At 45.7% G+C, this 13,123-nt stretch overlaps 1 protein-coding gene across 1 annotated transcript in view; it reads left to right on the forward strand.

Annotated features, from left to right (window-relative positions):
* COL17A1 (collagen type XVII alpha 1 chain) overlaps positions 1 to 13,123 on the forward strand; it is a 58,208-nt gene that overhangs the window by 17,487 nt on the left and 27,598 nt on the right. The window contains exons 9-16 of the mRNA XM_009215313.4: positions 289 to 432; positions 6,259 to 6,417; positions 7,033 to 7,104; positions 8,510 to 8,581; positions 9,373 to 9,441; positions 10,567 to 10,728; positions 11,130 to 11,210; positions 12,952 to 12,996. Of these exons, the coding sequence (XP_009213577.3) occupies positions 289 to 432; positions 6,259 to 6,417; positions 7,033 to 7,104; positions 8,510 to 8,581; positions 9,373 to 9,441; positions 10,567 to 10,728; positions 11,130 to 11,210; positions 12,952 to 12,996 (804 nt within the window). The remainder of the gene's footprint in view (positions 1 to 288; positions 433 to 6,258; positions 6,418 to 7,032; positions 7,105 to 8,509; positions 8,582 to 9,372; positions 9,442 to 10,566; positions 10,729 to 11,129; positions 11,211 to 12,951; positions 12,997 to 13,123) is intronic.

A 13,123-nucleotide genomic window follows, 5' to 3' on the forward strand; every position in this document is an offset into this window, starting at 1 on the left:
AATCATTCCTGTGATGTTTGATGCAGTCTAATTAGGAAATATCTCCCAGGCACCTTGACCTCCTGTGAGACGGAGAAGTTTTATGAGGCTAATATGACAAAGTACCAAGTTGATAAGTGCTATTCGTTAGTAAAATGTGAATATTATAAAGCCAAGCAAAAAGTCCCAATGTGTGAGACAGATGCCATTCTCCCTAGTAGTCAGAATGCCACAAATGTTCCCCAAATTGCACAGGGACTCAGGAAAGAACACTGGACTTAACAGAAACATCTGTGGATTCTTTTACAGGGACAGAATTGGATGATGTTAAGCGTTTGCTCAAAGGGAGTCGATCCGCAAGTGTGAGCCCCACCCGGAATTCCTCCAACACACTCCCCATCCCCAAGAAAGGCACTGTGGAGACCAAAATTGTGACAGCCAGCTCCCAGTCGGGTAAGTCTGACAGCCCAGCTGCCGAGGAGTGTGAGAAACAAACTTACCCCTCCAAACCCAAAGAATGGACTCAGAGACCCAGAGAATAGTGAAAGTGAGACTTGAAATTGGGGCCCACCAAACCTCATTCCAGCTAGCACAGGGCTTTCCCCAATAGCAACCTGTTTTAGGGCATAGATATTTGTTTGCTTGTGACAGCTGCCTTTGGTTTCCTAAGTTCCCACAATGTAAGACTCGGCAGGCATTGAATTTTATGGTTTAGGGGATAGAGGTTTTAGTTATGTTGATTATTAGATTGGTTGGATATTCCCTACTTTCCACCCCTAGTACTGGGCCCTATCTGATACTCAGGTCTTCTTTTACCCCTTGTGTGAAGACTAATCCTAACCATATCCACCCCTAATGAAGGGGTTTGCTTATAGCTCTCTTCTAGGTTTTCCTTAATGTTAGCTTTAAATGTTACTTAGGTGATATATACACTTTCCATTTGTCCTTTTCCCTTCCTTCTGGGGTTTCTTTTACCAGTCCCTTGAGAGTAATGAGTTCACCCTCGTTCAGCTGTTTGCACTGACGTTTCAGTGGTTAGGACCACTTGATAGGGACCTTGCCAGCTTGGGTGGGGCTTATCTTCTTTTAAAGTCTTAATTAGTACCCAGTTGCCAGGCTGGAAGTGGTGAACTGTGAATTCAAAAGACGGGGTTTGAGTTCGAAGTCCTTTTAACCTAAAGGATGACAGGGTGGAGGATATGGCCAGTATATAATTTCTAAAAATTGGTTTTTGGTTTCCATAGAAGGAAGATCAGTAGTCCTATCTAAATGTGGGAGTCCACATAATAACTTGTAAGGGGACAGTCCCAAGTCTTTGCCTGGGCCTGTTCTAATCCTAAGGAGTGCTACTGGGAGACATTAAAGGCATTTTCGTTATAAAGATTAGTTTAATAATATGCTTTTTGAGAGTTTGATTTATTCTTTCTACTTTTCCAGAGGAAGGGGGATGCCAAGGGGTGTGGTAATCCCATTTAACGTGTAAACTTTCCATATTTCCCCTTAGCACCTTTGAGGTAAAGTGGCTCCCATTGTCTGAATGAATATTTTTTACCAAGACAAATCTAGGTATAATTTGTTTTAAGATTATTTTGACCACGTTCCCAGCGGTGGCAGTTGGGAGGGGGAATTCCTCCACCCAGCTGGAGAGGTGGTTTACCAGTACTAGTAGATACTTCAGTCTCCCTATTTTGGGCATTTCTGTAAAATTTACTTGAATGCTTTGAAATGGCCTTGACCCACGAGGTCTTCCTCCGGTAGTCTGTTTTCTAACTACTTTTTTATTTATTCTCTGGCAGGTTACACAACACCCACACACTTGTACACCCATCATTTTTGAGTATTGTATCACACATGGCCTGGGGACCCCAGTGACTTCCTTTATGCAGTATGGACATCAGTTTTCTCATCATGGGTTTGCTTATCATTTCTCTCTCACCAGGGAGCACCCGCCTCCCATCCTCAGTTTGAGTGGCCCCTATCTTGCCCGGCTCTTCCTCCTCCTCTTTAGAAAATTTGGGTTTTAATATCACCTTAGGGATATTTGGGATTAGGCTAAACAATCTAACTTCTTCCTCCAGGGAAGCTTGCTTAGCAGCTTTATCTGTGAGCCTATTCCCTACAGCTTCTAGAGTGTTTCCTACAGCTACCTCTACTGGAAGCAAGGGCCTTTTTAAAACTTGTTTGATCAGTTCCCCATGTACGAATTCTTTCTCCCTGCCGTTTATTAGGCCCCGCTCTGTCCAGATCTTTTTAAAGGTGTGTACTATTCCATAGGCATATTTGGAATTAGTATATACAGTGCCTTTTTGGCCTTCTAGAAGCTTTAGGGCCTGGTTAAGAGCATGTAATTTACAGGTTTGGGCTGACCAATTATTGGGTAATCTCCCTTTTTCACATAAGGATTGTTTCCATTAATGACAGCATAGCCATTGTGTTTTTACCATTTATTACTTGGGATGACCCATTTACAAACACTCTCATCCCATCATGTACTGGGGTGGCTTCACGTTAGTTTGATATGAAGGTCTGGTTTCACTTTAGTTTGACATTCTATGATATCCAAACAGTTATGATTTGATGCCTCTTTATTCTCCTCTCCTTTTCATAAGACGCTGGCTGGATTCAAGCAAATACATGTTGTCAAGACTAAATTATCTTTTTCTAATAATATGGCTTCATATTTTAAAATTTGGGAATTAGTTTACCATCTCCCAACTCTTTGATTTAATATATTCCTGACCTGATGTGGGGTGCTCACTACCAGGGCCCTGCAGAGGATCAGCTTCCGACTCCCCTCCACCAGCAGGGCTGTGGCAGCCACTGTCTACCTGCACCTTTGTCTCCCCATCTCCCGTCTTCCATGGCCCCTCTCTCTTTCTCTGTCTCTCTCTCTTCCTCTCATACTCTTTTTCCCTTTTACATTATCTCTCTCCCCAGTTTCACCTTTTGTGTCTTTGATCTCTGTCTTTTCCAGTGTCTTTCTCGCTTATTTTCTTTTTTTTATCTCTCTGTCTCTGTCATCCCTGTTTCCTCTTTCCCTCACACTCAGTTTCTTCCTCTTTCTCTGGGCGCCAGCACACTCGCCATGTTAACAGCTTACTTACGTTAGCTCTCTCACACTGTCCACCTCTATCTCATGCTTCGGCTCTGCGGCTCCTGGCGCCCCCACACCTGCAGCTGCACAGCTGGCTCCCCCTTGCCTTCAGGGTCAGCAGCTTAACTCTTTCTCTCTGGGCACCAGCATGAGCCATGCTGTGGCTCCCCTCTGTCTGTCTGCAAGATGGACAGCTTTGGCTTTCTCTCTCTTTTTCTAATTTTGTTTCTTACTTTTAACAAAAACCTTCTAATTCCTTACTTGACTTTTTATTCCATCCATCTTTTCTTTTTTCTTTTTTCTTTTTTTTTTTTTTTTTTTTGCGGTTTCTTGGTAATATCAGGCCAGCTTTTGGTCATAAAATTAACCTTTAAAAAGCCTTGCCCTACTAGGTCCTCTGGATCTAATCCTGATTTTTTTTTTTTTTTTAATTTGATCCCTGAGCCTCTGCAGAAATGCAGAGGGAGTCTCCTCTTTTTCTTGTTGGAGCTCGAATGGTGTTGAGACATTCTGTGTCCTTGAAGTGGACTCTTTAATCCCTTTAATTATTCTTTCCCTTAGGTCCTGCATTTGGGTCCAATCTTTGGGGTTATTGTTATTCCATCTGGGATTTGCATTTAGGAATTTCTGCCCAGCTGGCTGGACTCCTTGCCCGAGAGGGTGCTGTCTCTCCCAAATGCTCATGGTTGCCCTTTTAATTATTCCCCTCTCTTCCCCAGTAAACAGAATGGTCATGATTGACATCATCTTAGCCCAAGTACAAAAGTTGGGTCCTAAAAATTGATCTAGCTGCTTTGCTAAACTGAGGAATTTTTCCAAGAGCGGCCTTATTTCCTATTTAAAATTTCTAACATTAGTACTTGTTAGAGGCACACTTACATATCCAACTTCTCCCTGTCCCATAGGGACTTCTCTAAGAGGGTACATATTAGACATCTGCTGTTTAGAAGGACTAGGGAAATTCTCAATGTCCTTCTTACGTTGTTCTAATTCTTTCCTTAAGTTTGGATAAGGATTTACGGGAGCATTGGGTTTAGCTTCTTTATGACCCCCAGATTCCTCTTCCTCCAGCCTTCCTGTTAACCCCTGATCTCCCTGTCCTCTATTTTGTGAGATGTAAGGTGGAGCTAAGCGTGTTATGGGATCCCAGGGCTTTTTATTGGGCAAGGGCTTTTTACTATGCTCCTTTTTTCCTCTTGAAGGGGGAGTATGGGGGTTAATTCACTAATTTAACAAAGAGCATAACCCATCTCCTCTTGTGAGGATGGGGTTTTATTATTCACATAGCGAATTAAAGCTTGGCACACCCAGTCCTCATCTGAGCCAAACTTAGGCCAAAAGACTGAAGGCTGATGAATGGGCTCTTTGGCCCAGATAAAACAGTAATGCTTTATCATTTTTTGCTTTTCCTTGTCCCTGGTTCGAGGGTTAGCCCTTAAAACCCTGCAGCATTTTCCCCAATGGACTATTTGGGGGAATGTTAGAGGGTGTATTTTTAGTTCCCTCTTTTGTTGGGCTGGGGCTCTAGGTGTTTGTTTAGGGTTGTCTTGCTGCATTTTGTTGCAGTCCACAATGCATTGCAATCCTAGTTAGCTTAGGGGCTCTTCAAGTTTTTGACTTATGACCTAAGTAGCTGAGCAAGCTGATAAGAACAGACAAAACGAGCTATTTTGCAGTTGAGTAAACTTTTATCTTAGACTAAACTTATTTGGTTTGAGTGAGGGAAACTAAGCAGGGTGGGGGGCGGGGAGGAACTGGTGAGGGAGGGGAGACCAATAAGCAGGCATTAGCTATCCAAGCAGGGGCCTAGTATATTCTGTTTCTTCTGTAGTTTGCTGACCTAAGCCAATTTAAGACACTTTGTCTTGGAAATGGACCACTGTATACATTATTTTCTTCAGAAGGGAAGGCATCAAGGTGGCAGATCTATCCTGGCCTGGGGATTCAACCACGTCTTGGCAGGCCTTTCAGGCTTTGCCAGAGACCTTGAAAAGCACTGAGCATCTGCTCTTCAAGCAGTGAAAAATGTGGGCTGTACCTATCCTACCCCTGGCTAGTCACCCATTCCACATGCACAGCCCAGCCCTAAACCCTAGAGACTGTCTCCCAGGACAGTATGTTGGCCAGGTCCCCCAAATGAAGAATATTGGGGAAATTTGTAGAGTTTTGATGTATTCATTCAGTGACTATTTATTAAATGTCTCCTCTATGCCAAGCACCAGGCATTGAGGAAAAGCAATGGACCAGAGAGACACAGTCACTGCCCTTGTGGACAGTGGATCTCTGGAGGAAGTCAGAAAACCAACATGTCCCGGTCAAGTAGGATGAGCATTGTTTAGCAGTTCCATATTACATGGCCCCCAAGTGCAAGGTAGGTTCTGTGGGAGGCAGAAATATAAATTAGCAAAGTCGTGGAGGGAGGTGAGGGAAAAAGCCAGATCTACTGTGATAGGAAACTTCCCTCCCATTCACTACTGGAGAAAAGCCTAGAGATTGTGATCTTTCTTGTTTTTCACCCTAAAACCAAAACGTCAAGGCACTTTCTGACCTGCATGACTGGCTCCCTGTCACAGACAAATAAGCAGAACTGGCCCCAGATATGAAGAAGCAGGAAAATCCCCTCTTGGGGGCACAGTGTCTGGCTGGTTCATAGGGATGTTTAAGGAGGGTGGAACCAGAGAAGGCTGCCATGCATGCCATGTGGCCCCAGACCAAGGGCTCCCCTGCCCAGGCATGCGCCCTGCAATGGCCATGGTGCCTGGAATTCTACTGAAAGAGGTTCGCTTCGGGGTCTCATTTGTTGCTCCTGAAAGAACTGTTCTCTCAGTGTCTTTGAAGATGGAGCACTCAGCAACAGGTGGAGAGGAAGGCCATTGGTGGGACAGCCCACCAGGAGATGGGGAGCCAGGTTTAAAAGGAGAAATGGGTGGAGCCCAAGGCAAAATATGGCTACCTCAAATTTTACCAGGAGCCAGCAAAAATTTCTAATGCAAGAGATAATGTTTTCACCAGCTCTGAGATTTCGGATGGAAACTACCCCAGGTTCCCAGACTGAGAGAGTTCCTGAAATGTGGAACTTCCAATGCCCAAACCAGGAAAGTCCCAGAAAAGTGTGGTGACTAGATTCCCCAGCAGGAAGTGTTGACTTGTCTCTCACTGGGGTGTGTGCATGTGTCTGTTTCCAGTGTCAGGCACCTACGATGCAACGATCCTGGATGCCAACCTTCCCTCCCATGTGTGGTCCTCCACCCTACCAGCGGGGTCCTCCATGGGGACCTATCACAACAACATGACAACCCAGAGCTCATCCCTCCTCAACACCAATGCCTACTCTGCAGGATCAGGTACCTGGAGGGCAGCCTACACCCTCTGTCACCCTGAACTCGGCATGCCTCTATCCTAGAGATGAATGACCCTCAGAACGTTTGCCATCCTCAGGGCCTCCTGGAGAGGCTTTCTGTGGCCAAACATCCCAGGAGACTCCCCCTGGAACTTCAGTTCAATTCAATCTAGAAGGTATTCTGGTGTGTCCCCTTTAGGACATATAGCACAGTGTATCAGGAAAAATTGGAAAGAACACTGAAAATGGATGTAGAAGATCTAGTTTCATTTCATATGAATTGACAGTGGGGCCTTGAATAAGTCATTTGACTTCTCTGAGCTTCAGGGACCATCTCTGTAAAGTGGGGTCACTCACAAGAGAGACTTTGGCTGGACCCACTGTCCACTCCAGGTCTGACAGACCTGAGATCACCTGTTGGCTGTGACCCAAGGTACAGTGCAGGCTAGTGTTTGATTCTCTGCTGCAAGGCAAGAGCCTGTTTTTCCTAAGAACAAAAATTTCCCAAAATATAAAAACCCAATCCTGGCATTTCTTCTGGTGCTTCTATGGTATCCGAATCTCTATCCCTGTCTGGGCCAGATGTCCCTCTCACCAGCCTTCCTCCTTGCCCCTGCAGTCTTCGGAGTTCCAAATAACATGGCATCCTGCTCATCCACTTTGCACCCTGGACTCAGCACATCCTCCTCAGGTCAGTGTCACCATCTTGAGATGACTTTTCCAGGCTATTTGCATAGAAGTGTTAGGATGCTCCACCCAAGAGCATGAAGGACTTTCTTCTATGCATACTGCAGCCCAGAAGCAGAGGCACAGGGCTGCACAGAGCCTGCCCTCAACCACAGGGAGAACTTAGACCTCAAGGGAAAGGTCTCAGGCGAGGGGACGTGAGCCCACATTGACATGCGTATTCTAAGGTGGTACCTTTCTTTTCTGGAAGAGTTGGAGGATTGGAAATGAAGAGTCTAATGGAATCATAGTGTAGGACATTTTCAGGGTAAAGGCATTGTTAATTTAGAAGGATTTTATTTCAGATCTTTTAAAGAGAAATAGTAATTCATTGAGTAAATGCTTTCAGGTCTTTCTATAATATAGCACATAGTTTGTTGGAGTAACTACACTGGGGTAAATAATGTTACTACTTAGCTTCCAATGCAAACATACAACAATTTTAAAGAAATATTTATTTGCTATGTTTCCACATACATCTTAAAGGCCTATATGTAAATGTTACCAGCCTACATCTTTTCTTTTTAAAGGAGTCTGCCTTCTCCCTGTGATAATGTGACTAATAAATATAATGATGTGGGCCTTGTTTATTTACTTAATTGATATAGAGACAAGTACAAGTTTTGCATTCAGATTTTCAGCACCTTCCTCCAGTTAACTAGAGGCCCACCAAATCCAGAAGACATTGGCTACATGTTTTATTTCTTCTGCCTTTGCTATTTTGCTTTGTAAAGTCCTGATAAAAACCAGGCCCCAAGGGAAGGTGGGCTGATATCAGATCCTTGATCTTGTGCCCCAAATAGCAAAGCTGCTGGCCAGCAGGAATAAGCTTCTGCACGTTGTTGAAAACAAACAAACAAGCAATCAAATAAACAAGGAGCCTTTGAAATCATAGTGGAGGTGGGGGAGTTTTATGTGTTTGTGTCAGGAGAAGGAAGGGCTAACTGGAATACTAGGAGTTTGCCAAGTTAGTGCCTCTCAGCACCTGAGGTGTCTGTGTCCATATCCTATGCTTACAGTTCCCACACTGTGCACCAAGGCACCACAGGAAACAGGAACCCCTACGATATTTTTAAATTTTGAGAGATCTGTCAGCAACATCTGTCAGACCCTGTGCAAACTACTGCTTTTAACTTGGAGGGACCTAACTACGTGATAAGTAGAACTGTTAGTAATTTTTGGCCTGGGGTAGGTAGGTGGGGGTATTAACAAAATTACTATGTTACAAAGAGTGTGGGAACGGAGGAAGTTTTGGAATCTGTTGACAAAAGTATTGATCATAAAAGTGGTTTGGGACTCTGGGGGCCGTCCTAAGCCAGGGGGCATCCTCTGTGCTCCCTGTACTCACCTGACCTCTGTTACTTTCACAGTATTTGGCATGCAGAACAATTTGGCCCCCAGCTCGACTACCCTGTCCCATGGCACCACCACAACCTCCACAGGTCAGTAGGCTAGGGTTGGAGCTTAAGGGCTGAGAAGCAACACCTCTTTGCAGCTACAACTCACTGAATTAGGAGACCCAAAATGTCCCTGAAAATCAGTCAACCTTTCCCACCAAAGAAACAATACCTCCTGCCCTGAGATATCAATCTTGATCATTAACTGGCTCAGACATGAGTCAAGCACACAGGGAAGTCTGTCCCGTCAACAGCATCACCTTGTGAGGCATCACTTGTATGTTCCTGTGTCTCTCACAGTCGAACTGTTAGGTTGGTAGTCTCGCCAGCTCACTGCTCTCCTTGACAACCCACTGTCACTGCAAATCAATCATCTGGTTGATTTTATGATGCGCCCCCTACAGGTTGCTGCCTCTGTGCAAACCTGGGGGTGGCTGGGGACATGAAACCTAGGTCAGCCTTTGCCCCCAACTTGCCTGCTACTTAATTGGCAGAGGAAGTCTAACACACAGGAGACAATGAGAGGCTCTATAAGACAATGGGAATAAGTGATAGGCCATGCAGAGCAGGTATTAAGGGCTGTAGGAGTTCAGGAGAGAAGGAGATGCATGAGGATCTAGGAGGACTTCCTGGAAGCAGCTAGAAGGATGAGAAGGATTATACCTAAGAACATTCCATCTAAACCCTCATTACTGTTCCCATGACTGGAGAGAGTTGATTCATCATCTGCTTCTCACTGGAGAGGGTCGGGGGCACCTCTCTGCCAGGGGTGACCAGGCTTCTCCTGAGTTGCCTGGAACGACCCTCCCATGCTGACCCAGCTTCCTTTCTTGCAGCATATGGGGTGAAGAAAAACATGCCCCAGAGCCCTGTGGCTGTGAACACTGGTGTTTCCACCTCTGCCGGTGAGTGCTGCTCCCAGCTGCCAGGGGTCAGGCTGGTGCACAGGGAGGATTATTCTGCAGTAATCCTGCCTGTGTATCCTTCCAATACACGTGGTATACTGGAAGAGGAAATAGGACCCATGAGTGGTCTTAGACCTGCAAATGCAACTTGCCCCAAAGGCCTCTTAGATGTTTCCATGAGTGAATAAAGCTGAACATTCCCATGAATGTTCCTATCGGAAGGCGGCAGGAAGCTCCACCCTCCATACCTGCCTAGGGCCAGGCACTTGCACATTAGCCACTGCCCTTGACTGGAAGCCTTTGGCCCTTACCTGTTACATGCAGCTCATGGAGCCCTCAGAAGCTGCTGGCACCCTCCCTACTTTCTATAGAATCTATATCAACTTCATCCACATATTTCAGCACCATGCAGTGAGCTGTTTCCTCCATTGTTCTAATTCTGGTGTGTTGTCTTCCATTTGACAATTCATTTATTGGAAAGCCTTTACTGAGCACCTTCTTTGTGTCAGATGGACACTGTCCTAAGTGCTGACAGTACAGCAGTGAACACGACAGGATAGATTCCTGCCTTCACTAAGCTGACGTCAGTGGTGGAGGCAGATGACAAACACACAAAGTATGCAAGATAATTATAGAAAAGGATACAGATTTTAAGGACAGCAATAAGTGATGCGGTAGAGATAGGAGTGTGTGTATGAGGGTGAAGTGCTTTAGATGGCGTGGTCAGCTAAAGCCTCCCCAAGAAGGCAATGCTTAAGACCTAAAGGATAAAAATGAACCCAAGTTAGTTAAGGAAGGACTTGCCTGACTGGGGGACTTTTTCCCATTCAATAAAGATCCTGTAATCTCCAGGAGGGGAGGCAGCCCCCATAAACCAGCCATCCAGAGCTTCTGACATTGACCCAAACTCTTGGTGGCCAGGCCCAGCCAGGCATAGAGGGTGTCCTTGGTCCCCAAGATGCTTCGTAGTAACCACTGTCAGCAAGAACAGGAGACCCTCATACACACCTACTAATTTACCTTCCACCCCCCTTCTCTTTCTTCTCCTTCCTCTTCTTGTCTTTTCTCCCCTCTCCCTTCTCCTGGCACATGTCCTTCCTTCTCACCCATTTTCTTCCTCCCCAGCCTGCACCACAAGTGTGCAGAGTGATGACCTTTTGCACAAGGACTGCAAGTTCCTGATCCTAGAGAAAGACAACACACCTGCCAAGAAGGAGATGGAGCTGCTGATCATGACCAAGGACAGCGGGAAGGTCTTTACAGCCTCCCCCGCCAGCATCGCTGCGAGTGCGTCAGATCCCGTGTGGCTTGGGTTTCAGAAGAAAGGCAAATAGTGTAGGAGAACAAATGTCCTAGCATGGTGGTTTGGGACCCTATGAGTCATGAAACCACAGCCATCCCATTCTAATGAAAAGCACCTGTCTGAATAGTATGTTCCAGGGTCTGCCTTCAATGCAGATGAGCTGAGAAAATTCAGGCAAAGAGCTCTCAGAGAGGCATTTGGGTGACAGCAAGCCTAATGGCAAACACAGATTGGGGCAGATGAATCCCAGGAAAGAGGGGCTTTTCTTACCAGTCTAACCTTGACCTTCCCAAGCAGGGTAGTGAGAGGGGGGCAGGGGAAACATAGGCCAGAGTTGAGAGGTTGAGAAGAGAATATGCCAGGTTATAATGCGTTCTGTCCACAGCTGCTTTTTCAGAAGACACCCTAAAAAAAGAAAAGCAAGCTGCCTACAATGCTGACTCAGGCCTAAAAGCTGAAGCTAATGGTAAGAACAAATATGATTGTTGTCCACCTTGACTTCAGCCAGGCCACATTTCATTTCATTGTCTTTGGAGACCTTGCTACTCAAAGTGTGGTCCACGGGCCAGCAGCATCAGCCACACCTGGGAGTGTGTTAGAAAAGCAGGAGCCCAGCCCTAGCTCAGATCTACTGAGTGAGAAGCTGCATTTCAACAAGCTTCCCAGGTGATTTGCGTGTGCGCGTTATTGGAGCAAAAGCCTGCCTCTGCCACGTCTACGATGGCATCTGTTTTCTCATTTTACTTGTTCTCCATAATCTTCAGAACTAATAGAAAAATGCTTTGCAAAGCGCTTGTTAGCTTTATTTTTTTTCTTCCCAAATATCTGCGTTCTTTGTCCGATAACCACATTTCTTCATGATGCCCTGTAGGACTCTCCAAATCACTGATTTCAGGGAGGTCAGTAAAGGAAGGAAAATGTTAAGTCATAGAACATTTTTAAATAAATGCCAATCAAATCAGTTATCAGTTTAACAAGATAAGAGATTGAAACCTGACTGTAAGTCTTTTTTTTTGAGACAGAGTCTTGCTCTGTCACCCAGGCTGGAGTACAGTGGCGCGATCTCGGCTCACTGCAAGCTCCACCTCCCAGGTTCCCGCCATTCTTCTGCCTCAGCCTCCTGAGCAGCTGGGACTACAGGCGCCCGCCACCACGCCCAGCTAATTTTTTGTATTTTTAGTAGAGACAGGGTTTCACCGTGTTAGCCAGGATGGTCTCGATCTCCTGACCTTGTGATCTGCCCACCTCAGCCTCCCAAAGTGCTGGGATTACAGGCGTGAGCCAACGCGCCCGGCCTGACTGTAAGTCTTTAAAGTTAGCAGTTCCTGACATTTTAGGGGTAGGTCTAGGGCTGTGGAGTCAAAAGATCCTTTTCAGAATCTGATGAAAGGTATGAACAAATTGCCCAGTAAATTCTACACATGCCCACAAACACTCAACTTTCTTACTTTTTTTTTTTTTTTTTTGAGGAGTCTCGCTTTGTTGCCCAGGCTGGAGTGCAATGGCGTGATCTCAGCTCACTGCAACTTCTGCCTCCTGGGTTCAAACAATTCTTCTGCTTCAGCCTCCCAAGTAGCTGGGACTACAGGCGTGTGCCACCACACCCAGCTAATATTTTTGTATTTTTAGTAGAGATGGGGTTTCACTATGTTGGCCAGGCTGGTCTCGAACTTCTGACCTCGTGATCTGTCCGCCTCGGCCTCTCAAAGTCCTGGGATTACAGGCGTGAGCCACTGTGCCCAGCCAAACACTCAACTTTCAAATAGCATCACGGACTGAGGAACAATCCTCCTCCAAGCTCATCCTTCTCATTCCCGATTCCTTCCACCCCAGGTCGGGAACTTGTGTTCAGAGTCCCTTAACCAAGAAATCAGAGTCATTTCTCACAACCACGCTTATTGTTGGAATGCAAGTGGCACCCATAACTTGGTGTTCCAAAAATGTTTTAAGGTGTAAAGGTTTAAGGTCACAAGAGAATTAAAACATGGTACTTTCTCCCACCATTAATTGTTTGCCAAGCCATGTCTTCATGGATATAATTATCACAAACATCAGATTAGTGAGGACTGAGCTGCTGGATGTTCCTGCACGTCATTGAAAGCACGTTTATTAAGAAAGTAAAGGAATTAAAAAATGGCTACTCCATAGGCAGAGCAGCCAGCTCCTCCAGTTTAAAAACTCAGATCAAAACCTGTTTTTCCTTTCAGGAGACCTGAAGACTGTGTCCACAAAGGGCAAGACCACCACTGCAGGTAGGTGAGAACCACGAACCCTGCAGTGACAGGATCCAATGGTGCTGCTTGTGGCTAATGGACCAAATGACAGTCCCTCGCCTGGAAGCAGGGCACAGAAGCCACCAGACTCTAAAGAGTTTCCCTA

Source organism: Papio anubis, chromosome 11, assembly GCF_008728515.1.
Source record: "Papio anubis isolate 15944 chromosome 11, Panubis1.0, whole genome shotgun sequence".
Taxonomy (NCBI): domain Eukaryota; kingdom Metazoa; phylum Chordata; class Mammalia; order Primates; family Cercopithecidae; genus Papio; species Papio anubis.